The 12,741-nt window shown below is 34.9% G+C and overlaps 1 protein-coding gene across 1 annotated transcript; it reads left to right on the top strand.

Annotated features, from left to right (window-relative positions):
• Window positions 1-7,472: 7,472 nt before the first annotated feature.
• LOC141390914 (NF-kappa-B-activating protein) lies at window positions 7,473-8,965 on the top strand. The gene has a single exon (XM_073963848.1). It carries the CDS (start codon window positions 7,592-7,594, stop codon window positions 8,912-8,914), a length of 1,323 nt encoding a protein of 440 aa, XP_073819949.1. The 5' UTR covers window positions 7,473-7,591; the 3' UTR covers window positions 8,915-8,965.
• Window positions 8,966-12,741: the final 3,776 nt, after the last annotated feature.

The following is a 12,741-nucleotide window of genomic DNA, read 5'->3' as shown; positions in this document are numbered from 1 at the left end:
AGGAAAGTAATTATTCAGCTAGACTTTGATATTAACGAAATAGACCTCGATGACTGTCAGTTTTGTTGGACCGTGTGTACTATGCTTTAGTAAACATGTAGTTTAAACATAGTCCCGGTACACACTAGAATGAATTGCATTAAAAAATTTCATGAAATTATACCTAAGAACGTCTAATTTCATGAAATTTTTTAATGAAATTCATTCTCCCCACTACAGAAATTTAATAAAATTACTAAGAAAGCAAAATGTCATTTCTTGAATAGGATCGTTGTTTTTGAACATGTAAGCTTGAAATTTTGCCAGAGCATGTATTTTAACTTTATGTATCAGATCCCATCAAAAAACGAATTTCGATTTAGGTGTGGGTTTCGCCTTCGAGCATATTTGGTGACGATATCGCAACTGATCAACAAAAGGACAGTGGATGGAGTTGAAAATTTCAAAATTTGAGTTACTACCCTTTTGTATCAGGGTCCCAAGGGAGGGCTGCGGCTGAAATCTCAAGACCCATATCTGCATGTATATACCGATGCCGATACTTACTTGTGGTCACTGTCGGTAAACATTTTTCTCTCCAGTTAGCTAGTTATCCAATCAAATCTAAAAAATCCAAGGATTTTTTCCTTTATTTTTGCCGTTTCCTCCAGTCTCCGATTGTTCCGATAGCCCGTCCTCTTCTCGCATTCCCATAATTCCAAAAAAAATCGTTGATAAGATAATTTCCCTTTGCGGAATAGATAAATCGCGTAACGGAGAGAGAGAGAGATTAGGGATACGTGAAATCGATTTCGGTTAATCGATTAATCGGTTATTAGCCGTAAAATCTCTAAAAATCGTAGTCGACTATTGACTGTGCGAAAACCGTATAACCGATTATTCTTAATCGACTTCCGAAAGTCGGTGTCAACTATTATTCGTAGTCGACCATTAGTCGTAGTCTATTATTATTCGTAGTGGACTATTAATCGTGGACGACTATTAGTCGTAGTTGACTATTGGGGGTGCTAAAACCGCGTAATGGACGGTACTTTTTTGTACATATGTTACATACATATCATCACAGATTGCATCAACGAAAATGGTCGATTATATTCGATTATGATCGGTTTTCCGCGATTAACGAATAATCGAAACTCGACTTTTAGTACACTCTCAAATAATCGACTAACCGAAAATCGAGTTTTAAGTTTTTCACGAAAACCCTATAATCGAATAACCGATTATTGCAGTTCACTGAGTATCCCAAAGTCCCTGTTTATACAGGGAAAGTTGATGGGAAAGAAAATTGAGTTTATGGGCAAGGGAGTAGAGAGGAATAAGAGGGGGTACACACACCTCTGTACTGGCAAATTCTGTTTTGTTTCGTTTTTCTTCATATACAACCTGAAGTTGGATGCAGATTTGTTTTTGCATTTTCTTTCATTTTATTTTCTTTGTCGAGAAACAAACAACAGCGGAGACAGTTGAAAAAAAAAAACATTTGGAGGAAAAACAATTTTTTTAAGCAAAAACAATTAGAAATAAGTGGAAATATCAAAATTAAAATGCAATTCAAGGGTTTCTTTAATAATTAATTGTTTATCACACACGTCCATTTTTACTTTTCATTACAATTTTGCCTTGGCTTTGGTTTTGAACGGCGCAATGAGAAAATGAGTGTGAAGAAGAATAAGAAAAATTATAAAATTGACACAAACATGATTTCCGTGTCTAAACAACAAGGAAATTTTAAAAGAAATTGGGAAGACAAATTTTCTTTCCAGTTTGAATGTCTAAACACGGTCTAAGAGAGATAGGAATAGTTATCTATGGGAATTGGAAATTGGAAATCAACGAATTTAATTTTCGTTGCTTCCAGACGTTGTTCCGTTTTGTGTTTCCATTCGTTGAAAATAGTGAAAATAGGGATGTCAACACTGAACCTTGCTGAATAGGGAAATAGGGATGTCAATACTGATTTTTTTTTTTTTTTTTTTGAATATTTAATTTATAAACGTCGACTTTAAGCCGCCGCCGACAAATTTCCACGGCGCTGGTCTCTGCTTAGCAAAAACAACAGGGGAAATAGGGATATGCAAGTCGATTTTCGAGTAATCAATGAAATTTCATGAAATTTTACACGTCACACAGAATTAATCGAATATAGTCGAGGCAGGGATACCTAAATCGACAAGAAAGAGGGATGAAAGAGGAACGATAAATGGTGCCAATCAAGAAGGGTGTTCAAAGAGAAATGGAAATGGGAGCCTATTAGTACGTTCATGCCATGTTCATACCAGGGTCGGATTCTTGTTTTATGAAAATTTGAAATGAAAAATATTTCCTTTACAATTTTTTCATTTGACACTTTTCTCCTTTATAAAAGTTCTCATTTCACATTTTCATAGAAACAGAATTGAGCCCCAGTACTTTAATTACGTTGTTCGCTCTCACGTTGTTCGCGCAATGTTCACTAAACTCATCAAGTTGAATCCTTATGCTAAAGTTGTCCTCCGCTTTGCCAAGGTTGTCGCCAAGAAGAACAACGTTGAATTGCCTAAGAACAACTTTACTGTTTTTGCTACGAAAGCTATAAAATACTACAGAAGGCACTTGAAGCCAGCAAGAAGAAAACCGCTGCCGCACCAAGAAAAAGTAAACTTTTGAACAGGAATGTACGGCAATATTTTAAAGTACACCTTTAAAGCCGCAAAATATATGAAAAAATATATAAAACCATGTTAAGTTATGCAGCCGGATCACTTTGTTGCATGTATTGTCTAGTAAAACAACATCCATGTAGTTTGCCTTTTACAAAAATAAAACCTCTAAAACGTCCAAACTATTTATAGGGCTATTTTTATTGTGATACAAAACATCAGGTTCATGTTGCTGAAGATGCGGGAAAAAATTAAAATGATCACATTATTGGGACATATAACATTTCTGATTTATCTCCTTCTATGTCATTGTTATCCTAATTAAAACGCAGTGAAGACACCTTGTAATAGAGTCTTATGTTTTTTTATCAGAAGCTCTTCTATGCAAAGATCTTTAGCTCTTCTATCAGAAGGCTCTTATCTGTTGTATACTAATAACAGAAATGCGATTAAAATGTATTTCAATGGTTTGTATTTAAGAAGAAATGAGGATGAATATTGAAACACAGATTAAATCTACAGCGGTATTTTATAAAGATGGTAGAGGTCAATCTTAATTTGAATTATGATGTGTAGAATTTGACGTATTATAGTGATTATTCTAAATTTTTGTAACGACCCAGCATGAGACATGAGCGACGGCAGGAACAACATACAGACAAAACATCAGGAACAACAAAATAGTCAATATTCCGAACAGTTTGAGATTAACGTTAAAATTAATTGAAGAGCACCAGTTGAGACGGAGTGCCTGAAATTACATGTACACATTACTTAATATTCTAATGGAATAGTTCCTCAGCGATAATTACACGTGTAGCCGTTGTTAAATACATGTACATACTTAGGCATATGTCCAACAACGGGCTATATATGCATATACAAAAAAGTTCGTCCGACATACACCACTTTACTTACATTGGCGATATTTCCTCTTCACATTTGTCGTCGCAATCCCTTGAACACTGGGAACATTTCCATTTTGCGGAAACCACATATTTTATTTGTTGAGAATTTGAGATACTTAAATATTTATTTATAAATTGTCGTTTAATTTTCAAATTAAATGTAACTGATATATATGTATGTATATGTTTATTTACATACACATATACAAAGTTTGTCAAAATAATTTGTCAATCAAGGGACGGCAAAGCGAATACAACGCTGTAAGTTGTGAGCGTGAGGTTACCTTGTATCATGTAGGGATACGTATTACCAAGCAAAAATCGATCTTTCGATCTTTTGATTCTTACTTAGAACTCAAGAATCGATCTTTCGATCTTTTGATTCTTACTTAAGCTGGGTACACATTGTTAGTTTTGAATGACAGCATTGTTGTTGCTTGCTAGTGTGGCAGTTCATTTTTGTCATTCATCAGGCAACCACAAAATATTTTGTGGTTGCTGGACGGTTGGACAGTTATCGATAATTGCAAAAAATCGTCATTCAAAACTGACAATGTGTACTGTACTTTAGAACTCTGGTAAATGGTCCGATTATTGTTATCGACGTAACACCTTATTATTCCACCATGAGATGACTCACTCCTTAGTTGAAAATGTGAAAGTTTTAGTGTACAATGCTTCGCGTTTAACACTGCCGTACCGTTAGATTAACTTTGTTCATCAGTACAACAAATAATATAATATTGTTGTCTTGCTCTTACCAATGTAATCTGTATATTTTATTTTCGTGGTACATCAAAAAGTCAAAACAGAATTGATCTTTCGATTCCCACTGCAAGAATCGAAGAATCATAATAGAAAATCGATCTTTTGATTCTCTATGAAGTCAAAACTCGATTCCGATTTTCAGATTCTTCAAGTCAAAGAATCGAGGAATCGATTACTCGAAAATCGACTTGTGTATCCCTAGTTTATACGACATGGTACATACCATGATAGAATATAGGGATACGTATTACCAAGCAAAAGTCGACTTTTCGATCTTTTGATTCTTGGTTAAAACTTAAAAATCGATCTATTGTTTTTTATATATGGCCCCGGCACATACAGTCAGTTGTGCGTCCCGCCACGCTTTAAAAACAACAACCACGTGAAAAAAGTGTAAGTGATGCCAAGTTTGTTGTTGAAGTTTTCATGTGGTTGCTTTAACGCAACGCTTAACGGGCCGTATGTGCAGAGGCCTTTAGAACTCAAAAATCGATCTTTTGATTCTTACTTAAAAATCAAAAATCGATCTTTCGATTTTTTCCTAGAACTCAAAAATCGACCTTTCGATCTTTACTCAAAACGGAAAAGTCTACTTTTCGATCATTCCAGGGTTTAATAAGAAAAGTTAGCTAAATCTTTCTGTAAATTTAAATTTTTTCTTTCGACTGTTCCTAAAACATCAAAACTATATACACAATCTGTGTATGTGTGTGTGCTGTTTGAATAATATGCCAAACAATTTTAAAAACAATCGAATTCAATGATTTTTAAATTCGTTTTTAGAAAATTTGTATGAAAGAAATCAGCTGTTAGCTGTGGCCTACCTTTACTTTATTCTACCATGGACAAATGTATGTATGTGTTAGTAAATCAGAGTTGTATTTGAAGACAAAATGTCTAGTGTAAAGCTGAAACCAGATACAACTGGTCAGTTCCTTTACTTTTGAAAATAGTAAAACCGGCAAAAGTAGTAAAAGTTGTGAACTGCTCCCATATGAATTGTACGGTCTCTAAAGTAAAGGAACGCTTTTCTTGTAAAAAGTGGTAAAACTTGAAGATTCTTGCACGTAAAGGAACAGAGCTAACGTTTGGATAAAGTTTTGTGTCGTTTTGGCCGTTTTTACACTGTTGGGCATGATGCCGAAAAATTCAAATTCATTTCAAATATATGCCGGCAAACACATCAACGCCGGATTTTGGTGTCGGCGTCGCCCTGTTGTTGTTTTTTTGTCAACGCCCAACGCAAAACTTTACTCAGACGTTGTATGTGTTTTCAGCTTAAACGCCTAGTTATCGGATATGACTTCAGCAAGAATGCCATGTTTCTTATGTGTCGAGGCCTTATGGGTACTTTACACGACATGTTTTTTACATATGAGTTGTCACTTTGCATATACATTTTGTATGGGAGAAGTGACAACTCATATGTAAAAAACATACCACAGTTTATACAGTTGGCCATTCAGCCCAAACTAGTTAGCCCTGACTATTTAGTTTGCTGTCAAATAGATAAAATACAAAGGAAATCAAATCACAATAATGAACAATCTATTATGTTTGTTGTCAAATGTTGTTAACAGAACTCTGAATGGCCAACTGTATAAACTGTGAAACATACCGTGTAAAGTACCCATTAACATTTATGATTAATATTTAATAGCATATTTAATATTTTCATCAAAAGTCGAAAATTACAAAAAAGTCGATTTTTTGAATAAATTGGGTTTTAGGTCAATTGCGTAGAAATGCATAGGTCAACTGACGCTTTATAAACCTGAAATGACAGACAACAGATAATACTATAATAAAATGAAAAAAAAAAAACAAAACCGTACAAAAATATTCAAAAACGTCAATTTTTGCAACCATTTTTTGTGGCGTTTAAACGGACAGTGGCTTTATCTGGGTTAAAGAATTTTTTATTAATCTGTCAAGTATACCATACTATATTTTTAGCTTTATTTTTGTTATCTCCAATGCATGTATAATAGTACGTTTACATATAAGAGGATTTAACAAACAAACTGGGTTTCAAATGTCAATTCCATTGTGTATACGTCAAATTAATCCTCATAAAGAAGGTTTAGACCATGTTTATATTATGGCCTTTTGCAGGGTTAACCTTGTTTATGAGGATTTATTTGAAATATAAGCAATGGAATTGACATTTGAAACCCAGTGGATTTGTTAAGTCCGGTTACATATAAACGTACTATAACCCCACAAAAAGCTATAATATAAATAGGCATCGAAACTTTCTTTGAATTGAATAAATAAATAAAATGAACATAAAATAATTTATTCCAAACGGCATACGAAATACACATCTGACACGTGAACATACATATATGCGTACAAAGTTAAGCCCTCGGCACATACGGTCCGTTTAGTGACACGTTGGGACACCCGTTGTCCCAAAAAAGTTAAATTATGTTGAACTTTAATGCGTCAGCCACATTGTTGTTTTTCAAAAAACTTGGCATCACTTACACTTTTTTAATGTTGTTGTACCGCGACGCACAACGCACCGTATGTGCCGAGCGCTTTAATCAAATTCAACGGAATTGATACTTTAAAGCCTTCGGCACATACGGTCCGTTCAGTGACACGTTGGGACACGCGTTGTCCCAAAACAGTTAAATTATGTTTAACTTTAATGCGTCAGCCATATTGTTGTTTTTCAAAAAACTTGGCATCACTTACACATTTTTCATGTGGTTGTTGTAGCGCGACGCTCAACGCACCGTATGTGCCGAGCGCTTAAATCCATTGGATTTACTAAGTACAGTACAATGTAAACGTATTATAGCCATTTAAGTTTACTTTAATTTTTAAACAAGCTCTGTTTCAGAACCTTCAAGAAGCTACTATTTTTTACTACGATAACATTTTGTATGTTTCAGAATCTGCAAGAATCTACTAATTTTTACTATTTATTTCGATAACATAAAGGAAAAAATGTTATCGTTGTAAAAAATAGTAGCTTCTTGCAGGTTCTGGAACAGAGCATTTAATTTTTAAACATTTTCCTTTATGTTATCGGAAAAAATAGTAGATTCTTGCAGTGCTGGAACAGACCAACAGTTTTAAAGCAACTGCTAACGTCGAACATTGGCAGCACTCATATAATTTTTGCTGTGACACCTTTCTTAAAAAATAAAAACACAAACATATGACAACATATGACAATAGTTCACAAGATATATACTTTTTAACAAACGTTTCTTCATTCGATGGAAAGGGAATTAGACTAAAATTGTATCCTGCAGCAGAATGAGGTCACATACAAGATCAAGAAGTAGACAAAAGTCTCCAGCTCACAGACGTTCTAAATCCCGGGAAAAAAGTCGAAGGCATAGACGTTCCAGATCAGTGTCCGCCAAAAGAAGAAGCCGCCGATCCAGAAGTAGATCTGGAAGTAGAAAACATGATCGAAGTGGAGATAGGACTCACCAACGAAGTCCAAAAAGAACAAACAATCATGAACGAAAACGAAGAGATTCTGAAAATGATGACCACTATTCCAATATGAAATCACCAACAAAAGCAACGGAACGTTGGCCGAATGATAAATATCGGGAAAACAACCGGGAAAGATCTACCAATCCATTTAGAGGACAGCCTTCGGTTAATGTGCCACACGAGGAAAGGCCTCGACATGGACTTGGATATGAACGGAAATCAAATTTCAAACGCGACCCCAAATACCTACAGCAGCGGCGAGAGGAACGCGAGGCTATTGGGGTCAAGGGAGCTGAAGAGGTATGGGGCAAAACTCCTACACATCCTGAGAAGTATTCGGATGATGAAGATGACGAAGTTCAACTATTGGAACACACATATGTAGGTCCCAAAAAGAAAAAATCAAAGAAAGGCAAAAAGAAATCTTCCAAAAAGTCGAAGAAAAAGAAGTCTAAAAAGAGGAAGAAATCTAAAATGAAAAAGAAACACATTTCATCATCTTCTGAATCGTCTTCAGATTCAGACTCCTCGTCTTCTTCATCTAGCGATAGTTCTAGCGAATCGTCAGATAGTGAATCATCTTCCAGCGACAGTGAAGAAGTTTGGATAGAGAAGACTGCAGATTCTGTAAAGAAACTAAAAACATCTAAGAAAAAGAAGAAGAAAACAAAGAAGCAAAAAAAATCTAAAGAATCTGATACAAAGAACATAGCAAAACCAAGTTCTAAGGCACAAAATAAAGCAGATGTCAGCGAAGAAGAGGACTTTGGTCCTACATTACGTCACACTGGTAGTCTTAATCAAAAAGATTTCGGGCGTGCATTGTTGCCGGGTGAGGGTGCTGCCATGGCTGCCTATATTGCCGAAGGAAAACGTATACCAAGACGTGGTGAAATAGGTCTTACTTCTGAAGAAATTGCCAATTTTGAATCTGTAGGATATGTGATGAGTGGTAGCAGACATCGTCGCATGGAAGCCGTTCGTATACGTAAGGAAAATCAAATCTATTCCGCCGATGAAAAACGTGCATTAGCCATGTTTAGCAAGGAAGAACGACAGAAGCGTGAAAATAAAATATTGGCGCAGTTTAAGGATATGATCAATTCAAAATTACATGCTAAGGACAAAAAATGAAGACGTTTTTTAAATGCAATAATTTCAATAAAAAATATATTTTAATAATAATATTTGACGGCTTCTCTAAAACGGGAATAAATGCTGTGCAAAGGTATTTTGCGTCATGTTCCGCAGTATTTGGCTAATTTATGCAGTTTAACCATTTGTGTTGCTCTGCAATTGACATTTATTTTGTACTGTTATGCCAACTGACATTTGCGAAGAAAACAAGAAAAATGCATAAAAACTATTTTGATAGTGTCAGTGTTGTCACATACAGTTACCCCATGCCCCAGTTTTTGTAAAAACTTTTATTCTTCTCACACGAATTGTCAAATTTTGTAGATCGATTTACTCGCTTTAGCGCAAATGTAGAGCGCTGATTTTTAAATGAGGAATCCTTAACGATATATGGAACGGGTATACGAAAAATTAGATGTGTATGTCATCTGGGGGCTGAGCTATGAATGCTTAAATTATTACGAATATAGACGAACGAACAAAAATAAGTTACAAAAACTGGGGGTTAGTCAACTTAATTATTGCAAAACCAAAATTATTACAAAATTTGAAATTAAACATCATTTTATTGATATAAATAAATATAATTTTTGATATTTTTGTTGACAGTATAATTCATACAGATGTTTATTAATATAATAAAATAAAAAACAGCTAAATTTCACTAAACATTTTCTTAAAATTAACAACAATGAAAACAACTCATTATTTGCACTGTCAACTAAAGAATTGCAAAATCCACAACTTTTCAGTCTTTTACGGTATTTTTCGAAAAGTTGGTTCTAATATTTCGCATGCCCACCTTTGGCATCAAAAAAAGCTTGTAAACGTATCTGAATTTAATAAATAAGTTTCGTAATGTCATATTCCAATGGCATTTTTTGCCATTCTTCTTTATTGCATTTTATTTAGTCCCCCAGGTTAGTGGGCGGCCTATTCCCGACTTTTTCCTTCAGGCGTACGCATGAATTGTCGATGGGGCTAATATTTAGACATTGGAACGGGGTGTAAATGACTTTGGTACAGTTGTATAACAACCAAGTCCTACATAAATTAGATTTATGCTTAGGGGCGTTGTCTTGGTAGTACTTATATTGCAATTTGTTTGAATTTTCAGGGCCAACAGGCCTAAATTTCTTGACGCTTTTGGTTAAATCATGTTTTGAAACATCTAAATAAACTTCATCTGTCATTGTTTCTTCCAAAATCTGGATGTTACCAACGTCACTGCTTGGTAAACAACCCCATACCATAAATAACACTTTTCAGAACTTTACGGTATGTATTAAATTTTTGTTTTCCATGGCTGTAAAGGGGTTTTCGCAATACTTTTTGAGACCCTTCGTGATAGTACAGCATAGTTTTGCCTCATCAGAAAATATAACGACATGCCAATACTGATGATGGCGTGAAAAGTTGTCTGTAACAAGTCTGAATAGTTTCTATATATTTTACTGGGAGGACGATGGTTTTTACCTAGTCACTCGTGATGAGTGCTTGTTATTATGTAGCACTTTTCTGACTTTTCCATGTGACGCACTTACTCCCAAATCATTTTTAATTTAAAAAAATCAATTTTCTCGTGCTGCTTTGGGCTCTTTCGTCAAGTTCTTTAATCATTCTCCTGTCAATTCGCGTGGTTACTATTTTGGGTCTGCCTTGTAACGCCTTCAGTTTGAGCCTGGCTTCATTCTCGGTGCGGTAAATGATGTTGTATACACTTCTCAGCTTACAAGTGGTGGCTTTAAGGATTTCTCTTTCGGATTTGCCATTATTATAATTAGAATAGACAAAAGGTAGCATATTTTCCAAACCCGTTTACCTGACTTTCTCTTTCTCTGAATATACTGTCTATGTTGCACACACAAAAATTTATTTATGATCAGAAATTATGGATCTACATGTCCACATACCATAAAAGTCATAAAAATCCTTAATTCGAAAAAATCGGGGGGAAAATCCCACGATTTTATTGCACATTCATTAATTTTGTTATTTCCGACCGATTTCTGCATTTATTGGTTTGATGTTGTCATTAACAAGTAAATCAACAGATATTTACAAAAAGCCCAACATTATTGAAAGAATTACTTGTAGTAATTCCTAATTAAATATCTAAATTTTTAAAAATTCATCGTTTGCAATAATATAGTTGACTAACTGTATGTTTAATTTGTCTTCATAATACATTTTCAAAATTTTCAATGTAAATGTTGCGCTTATTGAAGTCAGCTAAGTTAAATGTTGGTCGGTATCGGACAGATCACCCGTTTTTTATTCTTACAAGTTTGCTTTAAGAATAAGTGTCAGATAAATTAAAAGGAACTTTTGGACTATTGCCTGCAACCAAGCCGCGGTCAATGATGACATCAATGCCTGTCAGGCCATCAGAGAAGCCATCTATGTCCGTGTTTGGACACACAAATTTCTCGGGAAAGTAAATTCAGTTTTTAGGCAATAGGGGGTAGGAAAGAGTATTGAGGAGCTCTTTCCGCTCTCTCTCATAAACGCAATTTATTTTCCCGATAAATTTGTGTGTCTAAACACAGACCAATTAATTGATTCGGTACAATTTTTCTTATGCTAAGTTTACATTTACGAAATCCACTCGATTTCAACTGTCAATTCCATAGCTCAAACGTCAAACGAAATCTCATCTGGATTTCATTTGACGTTTAATCTATGGATTTGACAGTTGAAATCGAGTGGATTTCGTAAATATAAACCAAGCATTACGCATCGTAATACAGAGTAACCCCCCTGATTTATTTACCAGCATTCGACCAGAATTTGTTTTTTGGCCTGTTCCAGAACTGCAAGAATCTATTAATCATGGTATAAGTAAAGAGGTAGATTTAAATGAAAACAATCTATAGAACCCTTGTTCTTCGTGAATTCCTAAAACGTCAATTGGTCTGTTCCTTTAAGTCCAATTTACATATGCACATTAAATGATTTCGTTTTACGAAATCCTAGAATCAAATGAAGTGTATTTACATCTGTTTTTATGCGTCATTTGCTTACGCACACAATCGCACATACACACTTATACAATAACACAAACACACGCACACAATATATTGTTACGGAATTAGATTTAACTAATCTCCGTGTAGACGGGGAATAAAACACCCCGATACGATTTGTACCAAATAAAACAGGGTTCGTTTTAGATTACGTTTCTACAATGCTTTATTTACTTTATTACACTTATTCAGAACCGACTTTAATTACAAAGCACACAGCAAGTCTCTAGTTAGCACGCAGCTCTTATTTAACCGATCTGTTCAGTTCAACGCTTAAAACACAACAACTCGTCATTGCCAGTTCCCTGTATTTATATCCCATAGTCTCCCTGTTCGAGAAATATCTAGAGCATATGGCAACACCTCGAATCTGTGCAGCGAACACACAGACGCACATTCGCACTAAGCGAACAACCATACTCACATACATACATGGGGGGAATACAATTACGTAATTACAACAACAAATAAATGTAAGACAAGAAGTGACAAACTAAACAATAATTACATGACTATGGCAAACAAAATAAAAGCACATTAATGAAAGGTAAAGAACATCTAGAATAATGAAGATAATTCTACATGATAATTGTTGTTGCTTAAATAAAGTAACTGCGTAATAAAACTTTACGTTACAATTCAAATTTTTAAATTAACGGAAATTAAACTAAACTAACTTAAACCTATCAGTTACATTCGTAACATTGCCTCCCGCTTAAGCCTGTTCGTCCCGAATAGGCACAGTTCCCTCTCTGTGGTATGGGCATTGGTAACACTGCCTCCCGCTTAAGCCTGCTC

This window comes from Musca autumnalis, unplaced genomic scaffold (genome assembly GCF_047663935.1).
Source record: "Musca autumnalis isolate F117 unplaced genomic scaffold, ASM4766393v1 scaffold_1, whole genome shotgun sequence".
Taxonomy (NCBI): domain Eukaryota; kingdom Metazoa; phylum Arthropoda; class Insecta; order Diptera; family Muscidae; genus Musca; species Musca autumnalis.
This window is presented reverse-complemented; position numbering and strand designations above follow the sequence as displayed.